The sequence below is a fragment of the Rhinatrema bivittatum genome, chromosome 4, assembly GCF_901001135.1.
Source record: "Rhinatrema bivittatum chromosome 4, aRhiBiv1.1, whole genome shotgun sequence".
Lineage (NCBI taxonomy): Eukaryota > Metazoa > Chordata > Amphibia > Gymnophiona > Rhinatrematidae > Rhinatrema > Rhinatrema bivittatum.
Genome location: NC_042618.1, coordinates 341,597,498 through 341,620,765, shown reverse-complemented (window position 1 = coordinate 341,620,765; position 23,268 = coordinate 341,597,498). Strand labels below are relative to the sequence as shown.

The following is a 23,268-nucleotide window of genomic DNA, read 5'->3' as shown; positions in this document are numbered from 1 at the left end:
TTCCATATTCAGAGTAGTGTTCAGGGGATGAGAAAGACGACTTCTGTTCATTTTGCAATTTTAATGGAGGGTCTGAAGGAATGACAGTTTGATTGTCACCAATATCACATGATAGGGTTGGATCATAGGATGTCAGCACATACTGAATGTGCTCTTGTGGCCCATTTGTTTAACAAGTGGTTGCACATCGAGAACTGCTAGGCATTAGAAAATAATTTATGTCAAAGAGCAGCATATTGAGTCTGAAATTTTCCCAAAGGCACAACATTTGAGAAGGCACTTTATGAATCTGGCGATTTAAGACCAAGCTTGTGTGATCAGTCATCCTTCAGCCAGGGGCCATATGCTAGAGCTCTTCCTGGAACCCTGCAATCATGGGGGTCTAAATCCGGTCACTAGGTGTCATGAGTGTGCAAGGACTAGGACTCCCTTGCCGTACAGGTGCTGCGACTGGAGCCTCTGCAGCTCCAACTGACCTGGTGATCAGAGGACCTAAACTGGGAATTGATTCCAGATCCCTGTGCATGACAGTGTGCAGGAAAGATGCTGAACCAGCAGGTTGGCCCTAAAAAGCAAGCATTCCGGTAGGCGTGATTAGCTCAGGAGTAAGGGGAACAGAGGGTGGGAGTTGGAGGACTTAACCAGCCACCATGGATTTTCAACACTAGCTGCTACTACTAATCATTTTTAAAACACTGCTAGACATACATAGCACTGTACAGATACATATAAAAGACAGTCCCTGCTCAATGGAGCAATAACAGCTAGCTAAGTCACTGCTAGCTGAATATCAGCCCTCCTATAGAAATAAATGCAGATGCATGTATAAATATATATCTATGTGTCTATGTCTCTCTACCCCTCTGTACACACACCAACACCTATTATTCAAAATGATAGGGAGTAGTCTTGTTCCGGTTATTAGGAGTTTTTTGATACAAGAATTTCCAATAATGGGAGTTTTTCTGGATAACAGAACGTAGGAAGCCAACCAATTTTCAGATGATAAATTTTTTTCTGGAAAGTGGAACACAGGCTAAATCCCTTAATTCTTTTCAGGTGCTGGGAATTTTCAGATAAACAGGCCGATACAGTAAAGTTCGCGGGAGAGAGGGCGAGCGCCCAGGCCAGTGTCCTGTGCGTGCGGTACAGTAAACTAAAATATTTAAATTAGGGCTAGCGGTAAAAAGAGGCGCTAGGGACACTAGTGCGTCCCTAGCGCCTCTTTTTGGACAGGAGCGGCAGCTGTCAGCGGGTTTGACAGCCGACGCTCAATTTTGCTGACGTCGGTTCTCGAGCCCGCTGACAGCCACGGGTTCGGAAACTGGACGCTGGCAAAATTGAGCGTCCAGTTTTCAAGTCGTGGGCCCATTTCAAATTTTTTTTTTTTTAACTTTTTTTTACTTTCGGGACCTCCGACTTAATATCGCCATGATATTAAGTCGGAGGGTGCACAGAAAAGCATTTTACTGTTTTTCTGTGCACTTTCCCGGTGCCGGCAGAAATTAGCGCCTACCTTTGGGTAGGCGCTAATTTCTGAAAGTAAAATGTGCGGCTTGGCTGCACATTTTGCTTTCTGAATCGTGCGGGAATACCTAATAGGGGCCATCAACATGCATTTGTATGTTGTGGGCGCTATTAGGTTCGGGGGGGTTGGACGCGTGTTTTAGACACGCTATTACCCCTTACTGAATAAGGGGTAAAGCTAGCGCATCCAAAATGCGCGTCTAATCGCGGGTTAACAGTGCGCTCCACCGGAGCGCACTGTACCTTATCGGCCTGAAAGGAATTTCAATTATAAGGTGCTCTACTCTGTGTCTGTTTATGTATGTGAGGTGTGTATCTGTGTGTGTGTGTGTGTATATATAATATAAAACACACACTTATCTATGTGTGTGTGTGTGTGTCACTATAATGTTTGGTTTTTTTATATTTGTAAAGCTTTTTGTGCTGTTCTGTGCTGCTTCATGCTGTTTCTGCCGCTGAAGAACACTCTTTCGCTCTATTTTCCATCCACCAGCTTAAATAACAAATGAAAAAAAATGTCAAATTGTACTTCCCTCTGTGACTTTTCCATTTAATGAACTCTGATGCTGTTGCTGCTTGGGAAGCTGAGGTATTAAGTAAGAGGCTCGTTGCAGCTTGATGCCAGGAAGTGGCTGTAATACTGAAATGTGTGTTGCTAACTCTTTTCTCTTCCCAGCCTTTATACATTTTGTTTTCAAATCCAAGAGGCAACACAGACTTGGAGAAAAGGATTTTACTTCCAATTTGTATCACAAAGATAGCTCTTCAGGAGGGTTGCAAAAGGGAGTCGATAACAGGAGATGTTTCAAAATTGCTGAAATGATTTCTAAGTAAAAATTATTAAAATTGTTATACAATAGATAAACGAAGCGTCTTGCAGCTTGTACTTACCTAATGTTTAGCTATTTTATCCCAGAAGGCTGGACGTCCAGAATGGGGAATCAGGTGGAAAATGTGTTGTAAATTGTACAGCTCATAGTGTTGTGATATTGGCAATGTAAAGTCAGAACCCTGTATTGAATAGTCACATGATGCTGTGGTATCAGTTATCCTCTTCTTCTCATCTCATAAATCACAGTGTATTGTGCAGGAGGCTCGCATTTGGGGGCCTCATTAAATTTTTACCTCAGTATGGTTGGGGGTTAGAATTATCCCAGATGCTTTGCTCTCTGCCTGTGAGAGATGCTTATCCTTCCCCACAGGCCCAGCTGTGACCTGTGGAGCAGCTTTACATACGACTGTAAATGATCTCGGTAGAAATACCTGAAGCAGCTGGTACTTTTTGGAAGGGTTTAGAGAGACTAAAATTAAAGGGTGAATACTGGGTAACAACACTTGGATTAACTCAGTATCCAGGGGTTAGTTGCCTATTTTACACAGTGGAGTTCAAGGTGAAGAGAATAGATCTCCTTATACACACATCCCCCACCTACTCACATCTTCAGGGGTAAGGAGTCAACAGACAGCCATGCAAGTTAATTACTTCTACTCACCCGCCCCCCAGGTATCTCCTAGAGGAAAGGGGAGATAAGATAGAGAGATTTAAATACCTCCAAGGAATAAATTCATAGGATGCGTGTCCCTTTCAATGGAAAATAGACTCTGAAATGAGGAGTTAAATGATGAGGATCAAAGGGGGTAGGCTCAGGTGTAATCTAAGAAATATTTCTTTACTGAAAGGGTGGTGAACACATGGAACAGCCTCCCTGTGGCGATGGAGTTGACTAGGAATGTTAGAATTCAAGAAAACACGGAACGAGCACAGAGCATCTCTGAGAGATAGGAAAGGACTATAAAACTGAGCAGGTGTAGATGGGCTGACTGGATGGGGTGTATGGTCCTTATCTGCCGTCATGTTCTGTGTTTCTAAGATTAGGATCTGTGAGGCATTATCCATGTTTCTGAATGCCTGGCATACCATTGATCAATATGCTTCCTTCTGCCTAAGTCTCTGCATCCAATAAAAGGGGCCTGAATCCTGGGGATGGTGATATAGGTATGTCATTTGGATTCCTGGGTTTGTTTTAATCACTATTTTCTGTTTATTCAATGACCCTAATCCCTCATAAAGCCAAGGTGCTGAAATTGGGAATGCTTTGGCTCTCTTCCTGCTTCTTCTCCTTAATCTCTTCCTGGTTGGACGACAGGAGGCACTGAAACGGAGAGAGGTCATGAGGAGGTTACTGAATATCATCAACAAAATTAGGGGTGAGCTTTTCCCTTTTCCCCTCACTCTGGTTGAATTTTAAATATAGTAATTTTAGGTTCTGTCTCCCAACTTCAGTGCAGATGATGGAGATGTGCCGCTCTTTCTCTTTTTCAACCACTGCTTGTTGCCACTTGGAGTGCTAACTTAGGGCTTGATTTTAAAAAGCATTTATATGCATAAAACTGGGTCTTGCGTGAGTAAATGCACTCTTGAAAATTATTACAATATATGCCATAAAATTGTCCGTAGGATTTACTCACATTTGTACACTGTACTCAAGAAAATGGCTTTTGAAAATTGCTACATAGTAAGTTACATTTATGCACATAACTCATTTGAAAATTACCTTCATAGCGTATGGGATGGATTAAACTATAGAAGAAAGGGGAGCAGATTCTGTCTGTGATCCTATGTCATTGTAAGGCTATGGCAGTGTCTCCTACTTCTTAGATGCTTAGAGGTCTGGCTGCTGGTGATATTTCCATATAGTTGATCTGCTTCCAATGCCAACTGGTAGGTATTTGGGATTTTTTTTTTTACAGTGAGATTGTAAGATATGTTGAGGGTACAGGTTGAAGAAGAATTTAAAACAAATTTGTCTTGTGTGACTCCTCTGGTTTACTGTAACAGAAATGTGCTGCTCCTGTTACTTGACACACCTTTCCCCTTTCTTGCCCTTTAAGATGCACTAAAGGATGGCAGTGAGCTGAAGTGGGCTGCCTCTCTGTATCCAGATCTCCATATGCCTTCTGCCCCATCCTGGTCTTTTCACTGGGCCTACCGGGATGGACAACTTGTGAATTTGCCTGTCAGCTTGCTGGTGGAAGGAGACATTATAGCTCTGAGACCAGGGCAGGAGTCCTATGCATCTCTCCGTGGTATCAAGGTAACAAATGGAGCTTGGAGGTTTATAGTGGCCTTCCCTGGTCAGAAGTAAACACGTGACATATATTCTTCTTCTTATTGTCTGCTTTGCTCTTTCCATAGAAAGAAAAAGTCCAACTAAAACCTGGAGGACTAAGCTTAGATTCTCAGGGCTAGTTTGTTTCATTTGGGCTTTAGTTGCTGACTTGTGTTGTTGAAGACAGTAGAGCTGATTTTGGGTCATTAAATGCCCTACTCCACTTCTGTCCCTTTGAAGAAAATACTTTAAACATTTAAGTAAATAACTGTTTTCCTAATTTTGAGAGCTTTGAGTCCAGGAAAACCTAAATTTAATTCAAATTTTAAACAGGATTTTTAAAAGAATGCTTTAAAAACCTTTTCACCAAGGCTTTCAACTCCATGAGATGATTATTCTAATGCACTGTATCTGCTATCATGGTGTATTTATACATCCCTCTTTTTGTTTTTATGAGTCGTGTTGTTTAAAAGTTCATTGATTTTATTATGAATGTTTTAAAAATTTGTAAGCCGCCTCATGCAAAATTATAGAGCACAGGTTATAGATGTTTTAAAATAAAATAAATGAATGCATGTACTTTTAAGCTTTTGCTTCTATTTTCAGGTGATTTCCTTACAGTATCTCTCTTTATTTTGTCCAGTTGTCCTTTTGATCTTTCTTTGGTGTTTGTTTCGTTTGTAGCTGTGCCATCTTTTGGCCTCTCCCACCTGTTCTTGTACAGCACAATCTCACTCTTGGTTGCATATTTGTCTCTTGTTGCAACCCTTAGTTTGCCTCTTGGTCATGCCTGTTCATTTTCAACTCTTTTTGATAATAGGATGATGAGCACATTGTTTTGGAGCCTGGAGACCTGTTCCCTCCTTTATCTCCACCACCTTCTCCAAGGGGGGAGATCAAAAAGGGTCCCCCTGAGAATCCTCAGCAACACCGTTTCTTCCGGGTCCTGAAAACTCCTGTGATTGATAACGTCAGGTAGTCTATATGCTCTTATAGTGTTCAGCTGTCTGCTGTAGAAGGAAGGGGTTTTTCTGTTCTGTAGAACCGATCACCTAAGCAAAGGGTATTTAATGACTGTTGGGCGGGGAAGGGACTTATTTTCATTCAATCTGTTAACACAGGTAGTCATTAATTATCTGAGGACAAGCCGAACTAAACATCCACACAGACTGTTGATGTTATCGGACAGCACTGTGTGGGTCAACTTCTGTTCTATCTCAGAAAGTTCTTTTGTTTTCCGAGTTTCTTCTGGACATTTGCAGAAACTCCCACACTAACGTTGTAGTGCAACAGTGACTCAATCAAATTTTGTTTGCTACGCAAATTGTCATGTTTTATCTCTTCATGTCAGCTGCATCTATTTAAAAAAAAAAAAAATTGTTTTGAAGAAAAGAATAAAAAACTTTCGAAGCTGAAATGGCCTCAACAGGATCTTTGATTAACAAAGGGGAAAGTCCTTTTATGTCTTGCAAATGATGCAGGAATAAAAAGGCCATTGCTTACCATCATAGCTTTTGCCTGTGCTGTTTAGGTCCAGACCATAATAGTGCCAATTGTAGTCCCTGAGGAAAGATGTCTCTGAGGGTGCTTATATTGTATATAGGGACCTCAATTTAAATATGAGTTGAAAAGCTCTTTAGAGCACAAAAGTTCTAAAAAGTTTCATCATAAGAAAAAAAGGTCTCTATTTACTTCTTCAGGTGCTTCATCAACGAAAAGATCATGACATAGATCATCAATGCATAAAGACAAACCAGAAAAGTTAATAGCATCAAGGCACTTCCTTGCAGTGCTGTGCTTAGAGATAGTAATGGTGCTGTGCTTAGAGATAGTATCTCAGACAGCATCTGGCGCAGGATCTTCAACGTTCAGAATTGATGCTAGAGATGCACTGGCTCCATGAGTGAAAAGCACTGCGATATCGGTATGGGTTATGTTGTCATCTTTGGTGCCAAGGACCAGTGATACCAAGAAGAAAAACACAAGAAAATAGCAACACAAAATGAAAACATCCAAGCCATTGGGAACATCTACTTCTACAAGTAGAAAATTGTCTACTCCCATATTAGAGCCAGAGGGACACCCTTCTATCAGTACAGAGCTAAGGCTTTCATTGCCAGGGTTACTAGACTATCATACATTTGTCCAAGGACTTTGGACAGATTTTAAATGATACATGAAGGACATCCTAAATGAAGAGCCAAATTCCAAAAATCAATTTTGGAATGATTAAGGGAACAATTAAGATCCCCCTTCATGGTTTGTAGATGCTGAGGACAAACCATTGGAAACAAGCAAAGCACCAGAAGACAATAAGTGGAATCACCAATATATATTCCTTCAGATTCCGAGGTTTCACAAGACTCATATGATTCCTTAGACTATATATCTAATCATTCTCAGATCCTTCCTCAAAATTGTCACCGGAATCTGATAAAGTATCTATACTGCTGGGAGACTACCTCTTATTGAACTTTCATTCAAAAGATGTCGGAGGCCATTCCCTTTAATTTGCAGGAAGAGGAAGAAGGTACAACACAGTTGCAGGGGGTTCTACAGTGTATTCAATCACCTAAACAATTAAGGCTATGCTGATGAAGCACTCACTCAAGGATGTGCAGACAAGAATTTGGAAGACACCTTATTCTATAATGCTAGTGGCCAAAAACATAGACATCAAATATAGGCTACAAAAGTGCCAAGATAATGTTAAAGTCCAATTGCCTCATGAGTCAATCATAGTTGTCAGCACTGAAACAAGCTGAAAATATATTCAAATACTCCTCCTGACAAAGATCCCAGTATTTTGCATAATATAGGGAAAAGAGCTTTCCAAGGTGCAACTTTGAAATTCAGAATTGAAGCACACCAATTAAAAATGATTCAGTACCTCTAATAATTTAGACACTTAAAGAGATGATAAGCAAATTTCAGTAATAAGCAGTTTAATGAGACAGTGATGGACCAGAGAACTATGCTAAGTACTTTATTCAGTCAATCTATGATTCGTTCAATACGTCTTCAAGAATGGCAGCAACCACCAGTCGCTAGAAGGCTGGCATGACTTCAGGCTTCTGCAGTCAAAAAAGAGGTCCATGACAAATTAGCAGATACCTCATGTGATGATTTCACCCTATTTGGCGAAAAGATTGAATACTGCTCTACAATCCTTATCTGTGACTCAGCTCCTCTAACAGAAGATATCAGCAGCATTATAGAAAACCATTCTGTTTTACTCAAAGGGTGCGATGTAACTCCCATCCTTATTACAGCCTAGTGATAAGTTGTTTTGTTTTACTTTCAAGTTAATGGTAGAAATATGTTTCTTTGCTAGGGTAAGGTTTTTAGCTATTTTATTGTATAATTGGGGTATCCTATTTTATATTATTTCTGTTTTGGTTTTTTTTTTTCATTTTACTGTACATTTCTTTGGAAGAATTTACTGTAAAACCTGAGAAGCAATTCATAAATGTAATAAATAAACTAATACTGTTGCAACAAATCCACCAGCTACAGCAGCAAACACAGCAGGCTTAACCCAGGCAGAGAAGTCAGACCAAAACCCATTTCCACAGATAAAAGTAGAGGGGGGAGACTCAGATTCTTCAAACATCAATGGAAATTAATCACCATCACCAAACGAAGGGCAGGCTAAATACCCAGATGGCATGATGTCACTCGGAGGGCCGCCCCCAAGGTTCCCTCCATGACGTGGATAAAGATGTGGGTGGCGTGCGAGCACGCACCCTAGGAGGCCTTCATGAGAAACATGGCAAACACCGTCGCCGTAGCCATTCCGGGGATGCCTTAGAGAGCGGCATGATGACGCGGCAGCAGCCATCTTCCCAAGGCCTAATGGAAAGAGGTGAGGTACAGAGGTCGAAGCTGTCTGAGACCGACGGACGCAACATCTTCCATACAGGACAAGGCTGCAACAGTCAACAATTAATACCTTCACTTCCCATTACTGTTTAGAACAAGAATCTCGCATGGACAGTAGGTTTGCTCAGAGTGTGCTGACTTCTGTTTGTTAGTAAAATTAACTTCCTGCAAAAGTGCTGGGTTGCAAAAAAAAAAAAAAAAAAGAGGACGGCAAACAAATTACTTTGCAACCCTAAGCTGGGATGTACCATCTGTGTGGCCGTTTAGTTTAACTTGTTCATGAAGAAAGCAAAGTTGCTTATTTGTAACAGGTGTTCTCCGTGGGCAGCAGAACAGCCACACAATCCATCCTGCCACCTCAAGAAATTGAAGCAAGCAAGAGGATAGACTGAGGCACTGTTGTGCCTAGACATTGGCATGGGAGTTTCCTACGTGTGACCAGAAGAAATTCAGAAATAAAAGAACTTTCTGAGCTAGGAGAGAAGTTGACTCACAGTCATTCAGATGATGTCACCCATCTGTGTAGCTGTTTGTTTTGGTGTCCATGGAGAGCACCTTTACAGGTAAGCAACTTCATTATATTTGATATTCCCAAAACTCAAGTCATTATTACTATTATATAAAATGGATTAGAAAATGTTAATAGTCTAGTCTATTTTGTTTTCCATTCTGATTGATTTTTGGCAATCAGTAAACTACTACAGAGAGTAATCCAAATTTCATTCCAGTATTTCATTACATGTATAATCAAGCTATGAGATCTTTAGACAGGTTGGGGGATGCAGCCAGCTGCCCTCCCACCTTCCTTGCGATCTTAAGTCAGGTAAAAGACAATGTGTATTCTCCTTAGAAATAGACTTTTATTTATCAGATTTGGCAGGACATAGCATTTAGCAAATAACAATTCCTATCTTTAACATCCTGGCTGCTAAGCACCAATTGCAAAGGTTCATGTAAAACAAACCAGAAAAAACAATTCAAACAGGAAAAGTTCAATAATTCCAAAATGCCAAATCTTTATTGAAATGTCGGTCCCCCGACACGAACTGTGTTTTGCAAGGGCTGCATCGGGAGGGACCAATTACATGTGTTAAAATAAAGCAATATCAGTGGCATTATGTTCTTGAGAAATGAGTCTGCAAAAACAAAATCAATTGAACAATTGCTAGGACCCAAAGAAAGGAAGGCATGGCTACAGAGGCAACTGTAAAAACACAAGGAAATACATACCCCATTAAATACATCAAAGGGAATTACCAGAGGATAATTTCGGGGGTTGAACCAGTTACTTGAAATAATACATCACTCAAGTTAAAACAAATTTCAAAGGACCAATTACAGATAAACGAAGGCTCAAATTGAAACCAGAAGAGAACCTACAATTGGAAGAACACCATTCTAATGTGTGTGAAGAAGGATGTTAAATCGTAGAAAACAGTGGCAGCAAGAAGCAGGTTGGTAAAATCACTGCATCTCCTATAAAGAGAGGATCAGGGTGACATAGAGTGAAGAAAAGTGAGCGTCAAGAAATATTTGAAACCCAGAAGTATTGATACAGTAATAAGAGGAGAAAGGGGGGAGGGAGGAAAGGGGAAAGCCAAAAATAGGAATCTACATACATTTATGTAAATGAGAAGTGCCTTTCAAATGTGCACTGGTGAGGTGTTAACATATGAAAAGTCACTCGGGGTTATTTGGTCTGTGACATTCCACCAAGATTCAGAAACAAACCCTGTTCCTATTATGTTAGACTATACATGTTAGAATTGACAGTTTCTGTTGTTCTTGTTCTCTAATTACCCTTATTTCCCTCCTCTCCTCTATTACCTTTCGTTACCTATCCTGCCCTGTATTATGGTTTAGTCTTTTAAAGAATTTTCTGAGGTAATTTCCTTTCAGTTTCCACTTGTTTCATTGTAAACAGATGTGATGTGAAAATGAATGTTGGTATATAAAAGCGAAAAATAAATAAATAAATAAAAATGTGGAAGACAAGATTAACATAACGGGGTACCACATAGCATAAAGACAGCTGGAGGAGCCAGCTAAAAGGAGGCTGCCACTTCCATTCCTTTATAACGTTTAGATCAAAAAGCAACCAGAAGACAAAAATAACAAAGGTGACGAAAGATAATTAGCAGGTCAGTGAAACCATAAACAGAAGCAAGTAAAACTAAGGAGATAATTACAAAACATGCCATAAACCTTACCCTGCTTAAGATACTAGCACTTATGACTAACTAGTGGGCCGATACAGAAAGAAGCACGGGAGAGCCGGTGAGCGCCCGCTCTCCCGACACGTGCACAGGCCAGTGTCCTGGGCGCACGATTCAGTATCAACCTGCATGCAAATGAGGGCCCACGGTAAAAGGAGGCGGCTGTCAGCGGGTTTGACAGCCGACGCTCAATTTTACCAGCACCTGTTCTCAAACCCGCTGACAGCCACGGGTTCGGAAAACGGACGCCGGCAAAATTGAGCATCCGTCTTCCAACCCGCGGGCAGATTTTTAATTTTTTTTTCTGCTTTTCTGTACACTTTCCTGGTGCTGGCCGAAATTAACGTCTGCCTTTGGCAGGAGTTAATTTCTGAAAGTAAAATGTGTGGCTTCGCTGCACAGTTTGCTTTCTGTATCGCGCGGGAATGATTAATAGGCTCATCAGCATGCATGTGCATGTTGCGGGCGCTATTTGTTTCGGGGGGGGGGGGGGGAGGGTTGGCTGCACGTTTTCGATGCGCTATTACCCCTTACTGTATACTGTATAAGGGGTAAAAATAGCGTGTCGAAAATGTGCGGCCAAACGCGAGCTAACCCTGCGCGCTGCTGGAGCACACTTTACTGTTTCGGCCCATTACTTACCCTGATTCGAACTTTCAGGCGATTCCTCTGTTCACCTCTGAAGCAGGTTCTGGTTGGAGTGCTGGAGAGAGTGGGCAGGGGAGAGGCTTGCTTCCTGGCTTGGGGCTTGTTGGCTGTCTGGGCTGGTTCTCACCCTTCGGGATAGCAGGGAGATCTGGTCGGTCTTGGACCCTCCTTTTGCTTCCAGGGACCACCTCAGCACAGGTTCTCGCTTTCAGGATTTTCTTCCCGGGTTTGCGATCAGGAATTGGGGCTCTTCTTCCTCCTGGGGTCCGTGCCTGGCCTCCCTGCTCCTTTTTTGGCTTCCGGGTTGCTCTGCCAGGAGGTTCTTTCTTTTCCGCCCTTCTTTTTCAGCCTTGCCACCCTGTCTTATACTTCCCAGCTGATAAATATGCATAAGCTCATACATACCCTTGTGGTGGGTGGAGGGTCTCCTGCCGCATTGCAGGTCTTTTTCTCCCCCTACCTACCCCCCCCCCCCCGATTTCTCTGGGGGGAAAACGTCCACATTGGCATGCCAAGCTGTGTGTCAGAATGTCAGCACTGTCTTAGGCTGCCCCCCCTCTTTTCCTTCCAAGGGCGGGGGGTCTCTGCTCCCTTGTTTAAATGTCCCTGACACTTGCTTAGGATCTGAAGTCCTATTGTCTCTGTCTGGTTTCTTTATTTGCACAGGAACTGGCAAACAGGCACATCAGATAAGGCATTAGAACAAGGCCTCTAGTCTCCACTGATGCAATGCAGTTTAAAGTTCACCTGGGTAAAATTCCTTCTCTTGCTGTAATAAGATTTGGGCCTGTCAGAATATATCCTGTACATGACTATTACATTTACATTTATTAAAATTTGTGAATCGCCAAATCAAAAAGGCCTAGGCAATGAACATAATAACATACATAATCATAAAACTAAAAATATTCAAGAATAAAATCTTGAAAATACAATAAACATAAAATCTGACATAAAATTAAAAAGTTAATAACATTGACAGAAAAAAATTAACTCATATAAACTTTATCAGAACTGATAAAATAAAGTCTGAAAATTAATAAAAACATCTAAAAATAGGCTAACTTAAAAAGAAAAGTTTTAATTTTTTTCTAAAATCTTTTACGCAGTCAACACTGTCTAAGATCGATAGGTAGCGAGTTCTAGAAAGAAGGCCCTGCAACTGAGAGAGCGCATTCTCAAGTAATATGTAATTGCGCAATTTTAGGGGAAGGAATCTCCAGAAGTCCTCTTTGAGAGGAACGCAGAGTTCTGGAGGGTTGATAAAATTTTAAAATCTCATTGCCTCAAACACATGAATGGTCATTTAATTCATATTTGGTGCGTCATTGGTAAACAGGAGATATCACCGTACAGGTCAATATTAAAAAAAATGCTTGAGCACCTAACTTACTGGGTCATTTATCATTTTGAGTTAGGGCCAGAAATAACTATATCTTTTTTCTGTGCGTTGTGTTTTTATCTTTAGCAGAAGATTGAATCCTTTTGCTTTGGCAATTGTTATGACCTAACCATATCTCCAGTGGGGTTGGGTGGTAGGGCATTCACTCCCCATATGTACAGGTTCTCAGTGAAAAAATAAAAAGGGACCATCCTTAGCTTATAACTCAGAACTTATAGTCTCTCCCCTATGGTTGCAAACAAGTATGTCATGTCTGGGCATAGGCCAATGAAGGGAATTCCTTCCTTACCTTATACTTCATACATAACTACAAGTCGTATAAGGTGACTGCTTTTCCCCATTCACAGTTGAAAATCTTGTTCCATTGACAAAATGAACTCCAGGATCTGAGATCTTTCTCACCCCTTGCCCTTTGTGTTTTGTTTAGGTTCTGGCTGGATATGGCTCTTTCCCGCCCTGTGACGGCTTTGGATAATGAGAGGTTTACAGTTCAGTCTGTGATGTTGAAATACGCTGTTCCCGTGGTGTTGGTAAGACATAGGCCGTTGCTCTTAATCTATAGTTCCGTAGTCTGAGTGTTGACGTGACATTACCGAACTCTCAACACTCATGTTTTGCCATTGTAGGAAGTTGACATTTAGCTGTGGATATATGTGAAGATTAACAGAGGGAGCACAGTAGTATTAGGGGTACCAGTACGTACCCAGATCAGTCCCGACTCCCATGTTTATTACCTCTGCCAACAGATGGAAACAGATAAAGTTTTACTGAAACTTTGAAACTGCTGTATAACCAAGTGTTCCACCTGCAGTCCCTCAGTATTTTTCTGTCTCCAGCAGATGGCAGATAGTGCAAAACCTGCAGTCTGAAAAAAAAAAAAAAGAGAATAGAAGGAAAGAAGAGATAGTGGATTTCAAGTGGAGCCTCCTGGGGAGTTGTAAGGTCCTGGTGGGGCTATCCTCCCTGGTCAAGGCAGATGAGCAGGGGGGTTGGTGAACCTTCTTTAGCTTGCTCCAAGTCCCATGAGGCTGATATCTGTTGGTCCAGATCCCTGAACTCGTATGAAGCAGCGGTGTGATCGGTTTTTGATCCTATCCCTTCCACAAGGAATGCAGGGAAGTATTTATTTATTTGTTTTTTGTTCTTTCCTTGTTTGGCTAAAGTTTAAAAAAAAAAAAAAGAAAGAAAAGGTTCTTTTCGTGGTCAGGTAGCACGGCATAATTCTGAGTTCCTGGTGTGATGACCGTGGGGAGTTATTGCAGGGCAGGCAGGTCTACCAGTGCTTGTTCCAGCTTCCAACGTCCGTGCACGACTGGGGACTATGCCGCATGCTTCAGTATGCTGGACCTGCGGGGAGGTCGCGATCGCAGCTCAGTCGGCAGAATTTATGTGCCAGTTGTGTTTCCGGAGAGGAAGGCGTGTCGGCAGGGCCTTGTTCTCGAGATTCCTATGCTTCTTTGGTGCGCCGCGCTACAGCTGTGCCTGGGACCTCTGTCCCTAGCATGAGGGGGGCAGCAGCCTTGTTGAACGCTGCCATGCAGTCAACCACGCTGTCTGCTGTGGCTTTGGGGGGGGGGGGGGTCCTGAGCTTCACCGTCACACCTGTCCCTGGCTGCATAGACTCCTGACAGGGGTCAGGAGGATTTGGAGGAGGAGGATTTCCCTCTAGATGCTGGGCCCGCGGGAATTGGTTTCTCCCAGGAGCATGATTCAGATGACTCTCAAGTGTTTTCTTCTGAATTTGTTCTGCTTGATGCACAAGGCCTTTCTGGCCAGGAAAGCATGAGTAGGACATGGATCTTCACGGGCTTGTTCCCTAGGGGGGGCTAAAGCCCAGGAAAAGGCAAGTCCTCCTAAGAGAAATTTGAGCCAAGGGGGTTCAGCGGCTCTCCGGTTTGGCTTCAGGTTGTGGTGATTTGCAGGGCAACTCAGATGATTCTGAGAATCTGCAGGAGATTCCAGGGGAGGTCCCTGGGGAGGATACACTACAGGACGTGCCAGATTTGGTTGAGGACCTGCAGGGATTTCCTGTGGTGGAAGAAGATGACCCTAAGGTGGTTCATCTTCTTCATCGAGAAGAACTTGGATCGTTGATTCCACAGGTTTTACAGGAGCTTGGAATTAAAGTGTCGCAGGAAGAGCCAGATTTGGAAGGGGCAGATCCGGTGTTAGATGGCCTGAGAGGGCTGGCTAAGGCGTTCCCCTTTCATAAGTCAGTGATAAATCTGGTGGTCAGGGAGTGGGATACTCCTGAATCAGGACTGAGAGTCAGTAAGGTGATGGCAAATCTCTGTCCTTTGCTGGAGGACATCTTGGAGTTGTTGGCTCTTCCCAAAGTGGATGCTGTGGTGTCAGCTGTCACCAAGAAGACTTCCATCCCAGTTGCGGGTTCTGCCGCATTGAGGGATATTCAAGATCAGAGCTTCATCTCAAAAGGATTTTTAAGGTTTACTGGCCATAAGGACTGCGATATGCAGCAGTCTGGTGCAGAGAGTGTGTCCCCGGTGAGTTCAGCAGTTACAGGAGTTGCAGGCTGCGAGGGCTCTTGCGACACAGCTGGATAACAGGAGGCAGCAGTGGCTTATGGAGCTGATGCCTTCTATGATCTTGTTAGGACATCTTCACAGATCACAAATGTGATCACATTTCGCCAGTGCTGATGAAGCTACATTGGCTTCCGGTACATTATCGTATCCAGTTCAAGTGTTTGACACTTATTCATAGAGCCATCTACGGCTCTAACTCTGAATGGTTGAACACTTCTTTACGTCTACATGTGCCAGCTCGGAATTTGAGATCATTGGGACAAGTTTTGTTAACAATTCCATCTCCTAAACTGGTTCGTTTGGGTTCAGTCAGAGAGAGGTCTCTCTCCCTGGCAGGGCCCAAACTCTGGAACTCTTTGCCTACTGATATCCGACTTGAGGACAATATCAATAGTTTCAAGAAACAATTAAAGACCTGGCTATTCCAGCAGGCTTTTAGCCAAACCAATTGATCTCCTGTTAGGTTCTGTGATTTGGGGAAATGTGGCATTGAAAGAATAGCGATGTGGGATGACTGGGTAACTTCTTGGTGGGTAATTGAGGCTGATGGGTTTATGTATTTTTTATTTATTTTTTAAATATGCTAGTTTTAAATTAGTGTTTTTATTGTTCTTACTTATGTATTTTTTAAGAAAAGTATGTAAACTTAGATTAGTTTTTATGAAGAATGTTTTTTTGAATTTGGTACTGCAAATTCAATGATTGTTAACCGGCTTGACATATATTTGAAAGTCGGTATATAAAGTTGTATAAATAAATAAATAAATAAATAATGATGTCTGCAGTGCCCACCAGGTACCTGCTATGGTTGAAGAATTGGTCAGCGGATGTATGGTCCAAATCACAGCTTGGGGCATTTCCTTTTAAAGGAAAGCTGTTGTTTAGAGAAGACTTGGAGCAGATAATTAAGCATTTGGGGAAACCAAGATGCACAAATTACCGCAGGACAAGCCTGAAGGGCAAAAGGATTGCCACCGTGCAGCCTAGATTTCAGGTTAACCGGAGGTTTCATCCATCCAAGAGTGCTGGAGGTCCACAGTGACAGGTTTCTGCCCAGACTTTGTCCTGGGTGCAGTCCTTTCCAGGGGGTGGGGGTAGAAGACCTTCCAGGGACAATTCTGGCATCGGTTCAGGAAGTACTAAGCCTTTGCAATGATATGAGGCCGGTAAACTCTTTAGTTTCAGCTGTCTGAGGACGTTTATCGGTTTTTTATAAGGAGTGGGCCAAGATTATCATGGACCAGTGGGTCCTCGAGGTGGTAAGAGAGGGCTATACTTTAGAATTTGCTCGTCCCATCAGGGATGCTTTTGACTTTTCCCCTTGCGGTCTGTTCTCAAAACAGCGGTCCGAAGTATGGTGGATCAGTTAAAGCTTCTGGGGGTAGTAGTAGTACCAGTTCCAGTGGAGGAACAGAGAAACGGGGTGGTATTCCATCTATTTCCTGGTACCGAAGAAGGAAGGATTGTTTTGGCCCTTCCTGGATTTAAAAAGAGTAAATGCTGTCTTCAGGGTTCCACAGTTTCGCATGGAAACCTTGAGGTCAGTTTTTGCGGTAGTATGCAGAGGAGAGTACTTGGCGTCTCTAGACCTGACAGAGGCTTATCTGCACGTAGCCATCAGGCAGTGCCACCAAGGTTCCTGAGGTTTATGATTCTCGGGGAGCATCTTCAGTTTCGAGCTCTTCCCTTAGGGCTAGCAACAGTACTGCGGATGTTCACCAAAGTGATGGTGGTGGTGGCAGCGGCATTGTGAAGGGAAGGAGTACTAGTGCATCCGTATCTGGACGATTTGGCTCATCAGGGAAAAGTCGGAGGACCTCTGTCAGTGATCCGTGCAATAGGTGCTATGCCAGTTGAAATCACTAGGCTGGGTAGTGAATTTTTCGAAGAGCCAGCTCGTTCCCTCTCATTCTCTGGAGTAATTTAGGGGCGTGGTTCGACACACTGGAGAGGAGAGTGTTCCTCACGGAAGAGAGGATTCAGAAGCTTCAGGATCAGGTTCAGTGCTTGCTGGCACTTAGGTTAACAGAGGGATCCCACTAGTATAGGGCTGTCCTCTACATGAGCTTTGGTATTTCAGTTCAGTAAAGTATATACAAAGGGGTTGGAATTGTTACAAGTTTGAAACTTCTGAGCAGTAGCTCCATCATCAAATTCAGTAAAGTTAAGCGAAAAGAAAGTCAAGAACTGAAATTTAAAGGTTGTAAATCAGTTTTTCAATTTATAAGCTGTCCTTAAGCAAAAGGACACTCTCACACTATGCATCACCCCAGTTCCCCGAGTGTGTCCCTTTGATTACTGACAGAGACTCCACTGCTCACTTCCTCTCTGTCTTCTTTTTAGTGACTCCTTAGATTTATTCACCTGGTATTCAATTGGATTCAATTAAATTTAAATTAGCAAACACAATAATCTAAAATATGTAAAGAGGAAATCTCTCTGAAGGAATAATAAAGTTCAAGAATATTTTCTGCATAAAGAAATAATTGCTAAGTTCTGAGACAAGAGTTTACACGAGGAGGACAAGATGACCGCTTCTCGAGAAGCACGCTGATAGAGCTCTCTCCAACTCTTTTTCCTTTTTGGCTTATTTCCCCTTATTGAAATGCCTCACACTAAAAGAAAAGCAAAATTAAGGGAGAATATATCGTCTTCTCCCTTATCGGAGGGTCATCAGCCTCGGATTGAGAGTTTTGCGGTTGCACCAACAACGCCGTTGGAAGTGGGGGCCGCTGCAAATGCCGACGTGGAGCAGGCATCAGCATTGCTGGCCGAAGGAGTTTCGTTAAGTCCCAGCGCACCTATAACACCTTCCCCACCGTATACTGCCTCACCGTTTGGGCAAGCAGTTCAGCCTTTCCATCAGGATGAGGGTTCCAGGCTGATGCCGACGGGAGAACTCAAGTTGGAGGGCCTTGGAGGAGGTAGAGTAGTGACTCCAACCTCGGAGTCTGTGAGTCCTGGCCGGGCCAGGGGCACAGTCGCTTCAGCTGGACCCTCTGTTCTTGGGGAAGGTACTGCCATCTCCTTGGGAGCAGGAGATGTGGATCTTAAGGTACGTTCGTTTTCCAGAATACCAATGACAAAACCCCCAGTGATTGCTTTGGTCTCTTTGGAATCCGCGATTTCTACTTTAACTAGTATAGCTCTTGATACTAATCATCGGATTTCAGCTACGGAGAATACTATTGTTACAGAGAAAAAATGGAACAGTTCGAATTTCGTTTAACAACTGCAGAGAACTTGCAACATAACTTAGTCCCATCTGAAATGGTGCATTCAAAAAAATTGGAAAATTTTGAAAATGCTTTAAGAACTTTGAAACTACATGTTCTTAATTTTCCATATATTAAAATGATTCCACCACATGAATTATTTAAGTCCTACCTCACTCAAGTTTTGAAATTGCCATCAGACACTATGCCGGTTATATAAAAAAATCTATTATTTGCCTTTGAATGAGGATGGGTTATCTGATAATCAATCATCTGACTTATCTTTAAATTTGACAAATGTTTTGGTATTGTCTCCAGAATCCGTAGTATCTAAATGAGCTACTCTGTTGGTTTCATTTAACTTTCTTTCAGAAAAATGCTGTCTTAAGGCTTTTTCTCCGAAATCATTCCCTTTTGTTCCATGGCCAAAAAATTTGGATTTACCCCGATATAGTAAGAGTTACCCAGGAGCATAGGAAAATATTTCTTAATTTGAGACTGGAGGTTTTGTCACGTAGAGCCAAGTTTATGCTGAGATACCCCTGTCAATATTTGGTGAAATATTTGAATTCAAATTATGTGTTCTTTGAGCCTTCTGAACTGCAAGCGTTCCTTGATTCCCATTTCTGAGGAACTCCCTGTATTAGGTTTAGGTGCATAAAACTATTTGGTGGAGTACTCTTGGGATTTGCTTTTTTCTTTCTACTTTTTGGTTTATAATCGCTCTTCTCTACAGTTCTCCCATATTTCATTTAATTGGAGATTATGATATATGAATGTGGTTGTGTATCACCTGATTGGTATTTGATTCTTTGTATGTTTATCTCCTCATTTCTGTACAAGAGGATTCTTGTGGGTTTTTTTGGGTTTTTTTTGTAAAATTCAATAAAAAGAAAAAAAAAAGAAATAGTTTACACTTTGACAGGCCGATGTAATAGCGCGCACCACCTCAACATGCATTTTGGATGTGCTAACCCCCATTTTGCATCAGGGGTTATGGACGCACGTCCAACCAAGCATGTAGCTAATAGCACTCATCACATGTAAATTCATGTTGATGAGGCTATTAGCTATTTCCCCCAATGCAAAAAAAAAAAGTGTGCCTGACTTGCATATTTTTTCCCTCAAAAATTAACGCCTGCCCCAGGGCAGGCGTTAATTCTTGAGGAGCCCAAAACGTTTATAGAAAAGTAGAACTTATCATGGCGATATTAAGTCTGAGGAACCGAAAAAGAAGACCCCCCCCCCCCCCAAAAAAAAAAAAAGTGTGCCGGCAGTCAGTTTAGGAAAAGGGACGATCAATTAAGGAGCATCAATTTTCCTAACCCATGGCTATGCACAGGTTAGGAAAATGGATGCTCGTAAATTTGAGTGCCCATTTTCCTAATCCACTGACAGCCACCTCTCCTGAGTGCCTAATGCCAAGGAGGCGCTAGGGACACAAAATTTTCCCTAGCGACTCCTTTTTACTGCGGCAGCCGATTTAAATATTAAATTGTGTGCCTGGGAAAGGTGGATTGGCACGTGTTGAGAGCAGGCACCCGTTTAACGCGCACCAATATTGCATTGGCTTGTGAGAGAGGGAGGGTGGGCTTAGTAGAAAGAATATCATGTAGTGAGAGAGGGATAAGAAAACCTTATACAGTAATCTCTTGCTGTGCAGTGACTCATTTAATTTACATTTTGGGATCTAAATTTGATATATGAACAACGGAAACCCACTATAAAGGAAATTTGTCCTGTTGTTTTTTTTTATGTTTCCTACTAAAGTTTAATGATTTTTGTTTTATTTTACAAATTCTTAAATATCAAAACTAAAAAAAAAAATTAAACAAGGTGGCATAAATCTAAAGTTGGGTGGAGATAATTAAGAGAAAAAAATGAAAAGTGAAAAATTTCCAGGGGCAAAGCAACATAAAGATACTATGGAAGTTGGTAAGTAGGAACAGCGGCAGAGACCATGTGGAAGGTACTGTTTATTACAACAGTCCATTAAACTGAAAAAAACACTGTTGATAATGTTATATAAACTAAAGCTTCTTCTATACACTTCCACAGCGATTTATACAATATTTTTAAGGTGATATCTTAAATTTTGAGGATCTTCATACCTCACGCTTAAAAACAGCTTCCTTTTGCCTGTTTGTGGCTATTTTCTTAGCATTATGCCTATATTTTAATCACTGGTCATTTCCTTGTCTTTATAAACATTTTCTTTTGCAATCAAAATATATCTAAATATTAAAGTCCACTTATCTCTGATATTTCCCCGATTTGGGTCTGTGCTTCAAAGCCACGATATTTTCTGCTTTAGGGGGACACTTCTCAAAATGTTTTCTCTTCTGTACTTTTTATTGTAGATGTACCTAGAGGCATATCTTCAAGTTTTTAATGGAAGTCTTTGGGGAAAATAACTTTCGGTAGATGGGATTTTGATATACAGAGAAAAACTGAAGAAACGTCTCTCTTCCATATATTGAGGGATTGCTGTACTGAGATAAGAGCAATGGGCTTATAATATATAACAGTGAGAGAAGAAGGATGGCTGAATGTGAAGGGAGAGGGAGAGGGAAGGAAGCCAGCTTTGCTAGTAACATTGCTGTCTTTTCTTGTCCTTGTAGATTGTTTTCTTCTTTACTAACTTATTGCGCCTCATCTTCTCGGCCCCTGGGATTCCTTGCTGGCAATTTGCCTTACTCCAGATGCAGGTAAGGATGTCTCGCTATTTTCCTTCCATCTCCTCGGCTCTCCTTCCCTTTCCTCAGCTTCGTATGTGCTCTTCCAGACTCACTTGGTCTGTTTTTCCCTCTTGCAGTTACCTGGACCTAATTCCCAAAGCATCTTCTCTGAGCAGACTAGGAGTTGTTCGGCTTTAATATTTATACGCTGCAAGAGCAGGAGAGAACAGTAAAAAATGATAATATGGAATGTTTCTCCAGATTGGGAGAGAAATGAAAAACAGAGAGGTAGAGCAGAGTTGATCGTGTAGGCTTCTAAAGTAGCACTCATTTGTTTGTTCTCCTCTTCTTCTGTCTGCTGCCCTCTAGGAGCCCTCCTCTCCTTGGATGACAGTGCAATTTAGTCCTCATGCCCCATACAGGTTCACTTCTGGTCTTCACCACACATGCTCCAGTAGTAGAAAAGCACTGATGGATGGTTTAGAAGCAGCCTAAGGATGAATGAGTTGCGCCCATTGTGTGACGAGGTTTTATTGTGTAGGTGCTTGAAGAACTCTTCTAGGTAATCCATTTTATTGCTGTCTGCAGGTGAATGGTGTCCTGCCTGTCCTTCCACTCTTGTTCCCTGTCTTATGGATTCTTGTCACGGCCTTAGGAGAGGCTCGCGTTCTGGCTGAAATGAGTAAGGCCTCTCCCACTGCCTTGGTAAGTATTACTGGGCACAAGGCTGAAATGAGTAGGTGAATGACGGTTCTTTGTAGATTTATGTTTTCTGGAGAAGAGACAAAGGGCCTTATTCATAAGGGTCTTTTTTCCCTTTCCATGCCTAGGGATAAAAAGTCTTTATTGGGTAAGGCCCAAACCGAGAACAGGTGAATTGGTTTGTGTGACCACTGAATCCTAAGACCCTGGTGTTTGCTCTTGGGTTTGGGCAACTGTGCTTTCCCCCGGGAATAGAAAGAATTAACTAGTCATGTATGAGAGGTGGTATAAAATCATGTCATGGCTATATTTTTGTCCCTTAATACATAAATAGCAAGCCTGTTCTCTCTGGCCCACCATTTAAAGTTTTAAGCTTCAATGACAACTAAGTGGGGGAGAACAGTGGCATTGTTGTCCCACTAAGCATAGGAGAGCCTCTTCTCGTTCTCATGTGGATGAAGATGCATTAATATGTGTTCTGTTGTCGATGCCAGTATCAGTGGGCTGGCACCAGATCTTCCTCCTGTGTGTTACAGTTGCTCATTTCTCTGAGTTGAAGATGCTTCCTGATCCTGTGCTTTTCAAGTGTTTGATAATAGAGATATTATTAGAAGAGAATCAGCAGCTCTCGCCTAAATCTCCAACCCCATTTTAGAATTCAGAAGAGAAAGTTGCCCCCTCCAGGTATCTTGGGGCACAGTGATAGTAATTAGCCTCTTCTCTCGCTCCAGATGGCTAAGTTTTCGGAAGACACGCTCAGCAGCTACACCGAGATGGTGTCTTCTCAGGTATTGATCTTTTACCAGCCTTGCCATCACCCTTGAGTTCTGCCTTCTGGCACAAATTGCCACTTGCCCATCTATTAATATTCTTAGCCTTTTGCTACCTTGCTCCCTGCTTCATGCCCCCTTCTCTTACACTGTCAATCTGTTCCCTGCCTGGCATTGCTTAACCTATTCCCCCCCCCCAATCACCTGCCTGGTATTGCTCTCATCCCACTTTTCTCCCATCTGTCCCAAATTTACCTGTCATTGCCTTCATCCTCTACCATCTGCCTGGCATTGTCCTCACCCTTCCTACCAGCTGCATGGTGCAGTCTTGATCCAACCTGCCTATTAACGAGCTCCCTGCCTGGTGCTTTGGTCACAGTTAATGTTTCTTGAAAACAGAGATGAGCAAAAAGCAAACATCTAGATTAGGCAAAGTGCAAGACGGAAAGTAACTAAGAACATAAGACTTGCCATCCTGGGTCAATCCAAAGGTCCATCAAGCCCAGTATCCTGTTTCCAACAGTGGCCAATCCAAGTCACAAGTACCTGGCAGGATCTCAGATAGTAGATAC

General features: G+C 42.2%; 1 protein-coding gene across 15 annotated transcripts in view; it reads left to right on the top strand.

The window, feature by feature from the left end:
• The window catches only part of TMEM94 (transmembrane protein 94), a 272,670-nt gene that overhangs the window by 146,328 nt on the left and 103,074 nt on the right, over positions 1 to 23,268 (top strand). For 13 of the 15 annotated variants that reach the window (XR_003856541.1, XM_029600531.1, XM_029600535.1 and 10 more), the window contains 7 exons: positions 3,599 to 3,735; positions 4,420 to 4,622; positions 5,458 to 5,612; positions 13,213 to 13,315; positions 21,168 to 21,254; positions 21,813 to 21,929; positions 22,658 to 22,714. Coding sequence is in view for 14 of the 15 variants with exons in the window: in XM_029600531.1 (XP_029456391.1) it covers positions 3,599 to 3,735; positions 4,420 to 4,622; positions 5,458 to 5,612; positions 13,213 to 13,315; positions 21,168 to 21,254; positions 21,813 to 21,929; positions 22,658 to 22,714 (859 nt within the window). In the remaining variant the exon portion in view is untranslated. The remainder of the gene's footprint in view (positions 1 to 3,598; positions 3,736 to 4,419; positions 4,623 to 5,457; positions 5,613 to 13,212; positions 13,316 to 21,167; positions 21,255 to 21,812; positions 21,930 to 22,657; positions 22,715 to 23,268) is intronic. The other 2 variants (XM_029600536.1, XM_029600533.1) reach the window with 2 other exon arrangements.